The sequence below is a fragment of the Polyergus mexicanus genome, unplaced genomic scaffold (assembly GCF_030449975.1).
Source record: "Polyergus mexicanus isolate NDT 795.1 unplaced genomic scaffold, iyPolMexi1.0 SCAF_3, whole genome shotgun sequence".
NCBI lineage: Eukaryota > Metazoa > Arthropoda > Insecta > Hymenoptera > Formicidae > Polyergus > Polyergus mexicanus.
In genome coordinates this window covers 3,275,938-3,283,880 of record NW_027223323.1, presented here as the reverse complement: position 1 = coordinate 3,283,880, position 7,943 = coordinate 3,275,938, and the positions used below count along the sequence as shown (strand labels likewise).

At 33.9% G+C, this 7,943-nt stretch overlaps 2 protein-coding genes across 2 annotated transcripts; both read right to left on the bottom strand.

Annotated features, from left to right (window-relative positions):
- Positions 1-515: 515 nt before the first annotated feature.
- Positions 516-4,546, bottom strand: LOC138932083 (glyceraldehyde-3-phosphate dehydrogenase). Its single transcript, XM_070293637.1, has 5 exons — positions 4,455-4,546; positions 2,372-2,468; positions 2,053-2,292; positions 1,706-1,960; positions 516-1,611 (listed from the first exon to the last, which is right to left on the bottom strand). Exons 2-5 carry the CDS (start codon positions 2,447-2,449, stop codon positions 1,183-1,185), a joined length of 1,002 nt encoding a protein of 333 aa, XP_070149738.1. The 5' UTR covers positions 2,450-2,468; positions 4,455-4,546; the 3' UTR covers positions 516-1,182.
- Positions 4,547-5,248: 702 nt separating this feature from the next.
- LOC138944894 (glyceraldehyde-3-phosphate dehydrogenase) lies at positions 5,249-7,639 on the bottom strand. The gene is made up of 7 exons (XM_070315960.1): positions 7,562-7,639; positions 7,354-7,477; positions 6,897-7,012; positions 6,330-6,587; positions 5,867-6,042; positions 5,560-5,754; positions 5,249-5,366 (listed from the first exon to the last, which is right to left on the bottom strand). Exons 1-7 carry the CDS (start codon positions 7,637-7,639, stop codon positions 5,249-5,251), a joined length of 1,065 nt encoding a protein of 354 aa, XP_070172061.1.
- Positions 7,640-7,943: the final 304 nt, after the last annotated feature.

Here is a 7,943-nt window from a genome sequence, read left to right as displayed (position 1 = left end):
CTCTATAACTATATTTCTCTATTTATATATTAATCCGTGATTATATATAATATACAAGAGATTTATATTATGCGTTCATAAATATTTTCACTGCTATTTATTATACAAATAGCAGATAAATAAAATTGCCAAGTGTGATCGTTGTTACTAAACTAATAATTCTTTGTGCCATATACCGCGGAATTTTAAAGTTTATATTACTATCATTAACGATGAGGCCGACAGTATTGTCTTGTTAAATACAAATCACGGAACTATTTAGAGAGATAAAATTTTCACAATGAAATCATGGGACAAAATAAATCTTTTGTAATTGTTTAGATATTGTGTAAAAATTGTATAAGATTAATGCTTATATTAGAATTCTTCGACTTATTATCAGTCTGCGATCTTGTAAAAATATGTAATGTAGACTATACATATAGACAAAAGTGTCTGCCGAATTTAAATAAAGGAACTATTTTAGTTTCCTAAGAACTTTTATTGATGTTATTGTATGTGTGAATGAAAAATGTCAAATATACAGAAGAAAATCACAAGTACTTATAATGTATCTCTAGTGTACGAATGAACGAGTGATGAAAGACGAGTATATATGCTTATAATTCTATCATGGTAGGATACAAGTACAATAAAACTTTCGTGCTCACAAAAAAAATTGTGACGAAAATATTCTTCATTTTCTCATGAATAAAATTATTTGAGTTTATTGTGGATTTAATACAATGAAATTTAATTGCAATTATATTGTCATACATTTCTCTCTACTTTTATTTCACCTCGATTTTACGCAGCATAATTTTCGCGATCATACTGTTGCATAATATTTATGTAGCAATATTCACATTTATATTTACGATTCGTAGCTAAACTCCGACACAGTGTAACCAGATAAATATAGATTTTCAAATACGATGAACACTAGAGCCTGTCTTGTTTTATATTCCAATTAGCGATGAACACACTCAATCAACAACTCTATCAACTGTGCAAGAAAGAATGTATGCTATACGCCTTGCTTATTCCGTGTATATCTGCTACAAGTTAGTAATGATGTTGATTAAATATGGTTTTTTATAACAGCTTTTTTTATAATGATATGCACCATACAGCGATTGATTCGCCATACGGCGAGACCGGAGCTAAAAGAATGCGGATGAATAATCGAATCGCGAAAACTGTTTAGTTGTCTTTGCTCTGCATGAACTTGATCAAGTCAATGACTCGACTGGAATAACCAAACTCATTGTCGTACCACGAGATCAACTTTACGAAGTTGTCGTTGAGAGGTATGCCAGCCTTGGCGTCGAAGATGCTGGAGTGGTTATCGCCAATGAAATCGGATGAGACAACATCGTCCTCGGTGTAACCCAAAATACCTTTCAGAGAACCTTCGGAAGCTTCCTTTACTTTGGCTTTGATAGCTTCGTATGTGGCGGGTTTGGCAAGTCGAACGGTCAAATCGACTACGGACACGTTGTGTACAGGTACACGGAAAGCCATGCCGGTGAGTTTCCCATTGAGAGCTGGAATAACCTTGCCTACTGCTTTGGCAGCGCCGGTTGCAGCGGGAATAATGTTTTGCGCCGCACCACGACCATCACGCCACAACTGTCATTAGAAAAGAGTAATAAACGTTGTTATATAACAGCATATAATCATCATCTTAAATGATTTTCTTTTGCTAAATAGCTATCATACGTACCTTGCCAGAAGGTCCATCGACGGTTTTCTGAGTGGCTGTAATCGCATGTACGGTCGTCATGAGACCCTCGACAATCTCGAAGTTGTCATGGACCACCTTGGCAAGAGGTGCTAAGCAGTTGGTAGTGCAAGAGGCGTTAGAGACTATATTGTAGCTCGGATTGTAAGCCTCTAAATTTACACCGACCACGAACATTGGTGCATCAGCTGACGGAGCGGAGATGATGACCTTCTTGGCACCGCCTTCCAAGTGAGCCTGCAAATATGCCAAAAGACATTGAACTCAAAAATACTGAAGAACCAATGAATTGGATATAAAAAATTGGATATTTTGATCTCAGGACATACAGATGCCTTCTCGATGGTCGTGAACACGCCGGTGGATTCGACGACGTACTCGGCACCGGCCTTCGCCCAAGGAATCGCCTTCGGTTCGCGCTCACTGAAGACGACGATCTTAGTTCCATTGACAACGAGGCAGTTATCCTCGGCCTTGACTTCTCCCTTGAATTTGCCATGGGTGGAGTCATACTTGAACATGTAGACCATGTAATCGAGACCGATGAAAGGATCATTGATGGCGACGACCTGCTTGATAGAGAGATCTCGGATTATCAAAACGATTGTGATTCGGTCCGATTCATAGATTGTTAGCTCTTCAACGTACCTGACCACCACGCTCCAAGGAAGCCCTCAGTACGAGACGGCCGATACGGCCAAATCCGTTAATTCCGATTTTGCTCATGTTGTCTTCTTGATCGCAACTGGAAAATCGACGAATGAGAGTATTATAAAGTGCTGCATGACGGCCGTATATTTTCTGCGCGATTGCGATTAATGATGCTTGCGCGGTTACGTCAAACAGATGCGAGAAAATAAATCTCATCGTAATAAATCTCGTTATTAGATAGGTTAGACTGCAGAAAGTGATTTATGATGACTGCAGCGCATGGTTTATTTCTTCATTACTTTCGGGATACTAATTGCTCTATATTTCAAGGATATTGATAAATATCATATAAATTGCAATTGATATTATCGATGCTGTTATTTATATCGCACATATATACGTAGATGCACTAAATATTACTAATTATGCACGTCACTGTGCTTATAAAGATTATCTTCTTTTATTAAGTACAAATTACATTGTTTGAAGCGAATTTCTCACGATATCATTGCCAATATATTAAACAGATAAATTATTAATTATTATCATTAATAATTATATCATTATTAATCATTATCATTAATAATTATATCATTGCCAATATATTAGATAAATTTTTAAAAAATTTTAATATTTATTAAGTTTAAAAATACGATTAAAATATAAATAAACTAATTATCGAAGAGATTCGTTTATAATCGTTTATGTAATTTCCAATGTGAAATTATTCAATGTTACTTATTGTTAATCTTGATTTTATGACTTGACTACGAAAGCAGCTGTGACAGCAACATTTTGGCACATTGCTCGAAAACACCACGTCGGATTGGATGAGCAGATCTTGGAGATTAAGCAAGGTTAAAGGGGGTGTGGCTAGATTTTTTTAATAGCTCGACATTCTTGAGGATGATCATGATCTGGCATATATGAAATTATTGGATAGTATTTGATAAAATTAATATAAATCGCACGTAATGCCAGCATCATTCGATGCTTACGATTAGACGCAAAGATGCATTCTTACAATTACATATGATATAATTTGGATTGAGGAAACTATTCGGATCTTTAGTCAAACATGCAGGCGAATAAAAAAATATTACAATATAAATATCATTAAATTTTTCTCGAGAGTGCGATACATTTTTTTGTAATTATTATTTTATTTTAACAAATTTGTTTGTAATCGAATCATCAAAATTATGATGATTTTGTGTTTATTTATGAAGCTCATACAATATTAATCTTTCTATTTTAATAATTAGCTGAAAACTCATTTCTTATTTTTACAACAATTCGTTAAATCACAAAACGATGTTTGTAAATGTTTTCGTCAAATATTTGGAATATAAACAGTTATATATATAAATAAAATAATAAAGTGCAAAAAGGAGAGACAAAAATAAGCACAGATTACTAAATTTCAAGGAATTATTGTACAATATTTAATAAAAATAATATTGTTACTAATATATCTACAATAATTTATATTTTATTGGCGTAAAAAATCTTAATAATCAATATGTATTCTCTGTTACTAACTGATGCAATATATTGTACCTAATAAAATAATAATCTCAATATGCAAATTATATTTTAAACGACTAACAATAACCGATCGATAAGTGTGATTGTAGTATGCCAAATATTGATCCTATTAATAGCCAATAATTGTTGAGCAATAATATTGATTGTGCGAGGACCGTTTAATGATCGTCATCTATACATAAGCGAAGGACATTTCTCGAGATTAATTTTCGCGGCCGGCTAAAAGATATCTCGTCTCGTTGTTACATCATCGCGACATGTTTCTTCGAAAGTTCTCCCGTAGGAATGCAGAAAACCGATCGCCTCTCGTGATCTCGATATTCCCGATGAGGATAGAGGATACTCGTTCATTCGACGTCACGAGAATGGCCGATGCGGCATTCGTCGCGAAATGGGAGACATTCGACACGTACGCGTGTATTATGTTTAACAGGAACGAACTCCATGTAACGAGCGACCGGCGAGGATGATTCATCATACTAATAAAGATAAAACTACGAAATACGTGTCAAATTGAGAGGAAGATACTCACCACGTAAGAAAGAACAGTTCCGTTCGTCGCGGATACTAACGAAGTAGTGTCACTTGAAGGGCACGGATCGCTAATATAAACCATGCCCGCCCGCGCTGGCGCGTAACCGACGCCATCTCGTGCATCATCGTCGACGCTCGGCGTCACGTGACTTGTCAACGCCGGCGAGTCAGACGAGTCACGTGATCCGATTATCGACGTGTGCCGCGCCGCGAAGTTCGACGATAGTAACCGACGCCGGTGTCCGTTCAAATTTTAAATCTTGTCGTTTCTTTCGGATCCACATTTGTGTGTGAAGAATCGAATCAGTTAAAGTAAATACTTCTTGAAAGCGATGGAGTGGTGTAAAGTCAGTGTTTATCATCGTGTTCATCTCACGGTTCGTGTGAATGAAAGTGCAACGAAGTGTGCTTAGCGGAAGGTAAGGACAAAAGCTCTTTTTTTCAAAGATGTTTCGTACTTGGAGATAATTGTTCGCAAAATGGCAGTGAGATACGATATACATATATATGAGTTATCTTGCTACACAAAACGTACAATATACAATACATAGTTATAATACGAAAATCGTAGTTTTTACAACTTTCCATAATAGTATCTTTTTACATCTTGCATGCAGAGGCAAAACGCGCTAACCTCACATATAGTTCTAATTTTTCAATTTCTATTCATATCTTGAAGACATCTGTTTCGATAAATATCAGTCAAAATGTTTATTCTATTTTATTTATATAAAGAAAACACGTGATTGTGTATCCATAAAAAGTAAGTTTTTAAGTATCATTAAATAATCTTTAAGCATCACCATGCTCGATAGTTTGTCGAGTTTCAGGAACATTACCGTAATCGGCGTTATACATGTATTGAACTAGATCGGCTATACGATATGCATAACCATATTCATTGTCATACCTGTAAAAAAATCGAAACTTTCAATAATAATACATATATTCTCTGATCGAGAAAAAATTATAAATCTCCTGCATATAAATTCTATATATATATGAGACATTGATTGTATGTTTTGAATAATATAAATTAAATAATTTATATAATTTATGAATTTTGAGAGAAAATTTTATAATGGTATTAATAATTTTATTACCAGGCGACGATCTTGATGAAAGAACTGGTCTGTGGAATGCCTGCTTTGGCGTCGAACACACAGGAATAGGTAGTGTGATTAAAATCCGACGACACACAGTCATCTTCCGTGTATCCCAGTACTTCTTTTAGCTGCCCTTCGGATGCTTCTCTCATCGCTTCTTTTACTTCCTCGTATGTTGTCGGTTTATTAATTCTGAGAAATGACATCACGGAAAATCAAAAACGATTTTCAAACACAAGATCTACCGTTGCCAGATTTTATGGGTCAGTTGTTCGATAAAGTTGTGGCAAACTTGCATCCGTACCTGAATGTTATGTCGCATAATGAAACATTAGGGATCGGTACCCTAAACGCTATGGCTGAAATCTTGCCCTTGAGCTCGGGGATAATTTTGGCTAATGACTTGGCGGCGCCGGTTGCAGTAGGAATGATATTCTGAAGAGCGCCTCTGCCATCTCTCCATAACGTGGTAGGCCGACACTGCAACAAAAATAATCACGCAAAACAATAAAGCTTTGATAATTTTTCTTATTTATTTTATTTTAAATTAATTAAGCTAAAAATAAATTGTGATATTGATTCCGAGGATAAATAAAAATTTATTGAGGATAGAAACTCAGAAATATGATATTATGTGATTAATATATAATAATTAATTAAAAAAGCATGCATTTAACCTTTTGTGCTTCTTTTATGGATCTTATAGTAATTTTTTTCGTACGCAAAAGATATTATTAGCATTAAAGTTTTACATTAGATTGAATAACCTTCTCTATCGGACCATCTACGGTGTTTTGGGATGCTGTCACCGCGTGTATACTAGTTATCATTGCTTCAAGAACTTCAAAGTTATCGTGCATGATTTTGACGATTGGAGCTGCACAGTTTGTTGTACAGGACGTAGCAGAAACGACTCCATCTTTCTTAGGATTGTAACACATGTGATTGACTCCGAAAACGAGCATCGGTGCATCGATTGATGGTGCGGTGATAATAACTCTTTTCGCGCCACCATCGATGTGTAACTGTAAAAGTATCACGTAGCGTTAGGGTTACGGATTTTTAAGATATTGTATAATTGGACAATTTAATCATATATAAAATAAAATAAAAAATAAAATATAATTAATAAAATACTATATCTCAAAAATTGCATAGAGTTTGAGTAAATCTATTCAAGCCTAAATATAATGGCAAAATTAATATAAAACTGATAACTTGTTGAAAATAATTTTTTTTTTTTTTTTCAGAATTTTGAGGATGGCCTAGCAGTTTTATCCATCAACATAAATTCTGTTATTTTGAGTGAGTACAAAGAAAAACATCGATCTTACGCTTGCTTTCTCTAAAGTTGTAAATGCTCCACTAGCCTCTATGACATATGTCACTCCCATTTCTTTCCATGGTATTTTCCACGGTTGCTTTTCTTGCGATGTGGCAATTCTTAGCTCTCATCGAACGATCCAATAATAAACACGTTCATAATTTTTTATCACATAAAAATATTATTATATTATGTTCTTCTAAATATTAGATAAAACAAGAAGTAACTAGAATGTTTTTGAGAGTTTAGGAAAATTGAGATTTATTATTATGGAAAAATCTTTCCAATAATTATGTACAATTTTGGAATACGCGCGATTCTTTTTTTATTTTAATTTTATAGATTTTTAACTTTATCAAAATTTACAATATTTTCTTTCAAAATATGATTTACACAGAGAGGAAAAAAAATTTATTTGATTCAGAATTTTTTCTTTATATCACTGAAAAAATTACAATTATATTTACCACCACTAACTATATATTCCCTGTCACATTCCAAATGTAGACTATACGGCCCGTGAGTAGAATCATGTTTAAAAAGATATATCATATAGTCGGTGGTAAGGAATGGATCATTGATTAATTTTACCTAGTGATATTTATCAATATATTATTTATTTATTTATTAATCAGTGATATATCGTATTTATATTGCGTATAATCGGAGATTTACTTCAATATGCTTTTCGAGGCAAGCGCGAAGACACATTCTTCCTATTCTTCCAAATCCGTTAATTCCTACAACTGCCATGATTTCTGTGCAAGATTGTTATTTCAGCTAATATTTAGCAATTCTTATTCAGAGACAAAAAGATTTAAGAATCTCATTATTGGAATGACATTATCTCAAACAACAAATAGTACGAAACTGATTACGAAACTTTATGAGAGAAGTTGTACACACGCGTCACAGTTTTGTTATTTAACATTATTATAAATTTAATTAGGAGGGAGAAAAAAAGAAAGAATTATGATTATAAAACTTATATTACATTTTATTCTATTTTTACCCACTATCGCACATACAGACTTACTTTACTAGAAATTATACCTGC

Bases quoted from the DNA above. Each gene is read 5' to 3' on its own strand.
- LOC138932083 (XM_070293637.1), bottom strand. From the start codon at position 2,449: ATGAGCAAAATCGGAATTAACGGATTTGGCCGTATCGGCCGTCTCGTA. The intron at 2,293-2,371 runs GTACGTTGAAGA...TCTATCAAGCAG, and splicing joins CCTTGGAGCGTGGTGGTCAG to GTCGTCGCCATCAATGATCC. The intron at 1,961-2,052 runs GTATGTCCTGAG...GCATATTTGCAG, and splicing joins CGACCATCGAGAAGGCATCT to GCTCACTTGGAAGGCGGTGC.
- LOC138944894 (XM_070315960.1), bottom strand. From the start codon at position 7,639: ATGGCAGTTGTAGGAATTAACGGATTTGGAAGAATAGGAAGAATGTGT. The intron at 7,013-7,353 runs GTAAATATAATT...TCGTTCGATGAG, and splicing joins GGAATATATAGTTAGTGGTG to AGCTAAGAATTGCCACATCG. The intron at 5,367-5,559 runs GTAATAAAATTA...ATTTTTTTACAG, and splicing joins TTCATCAAGATCGTCGCCTG to GTATGACAATGAATATGGTT.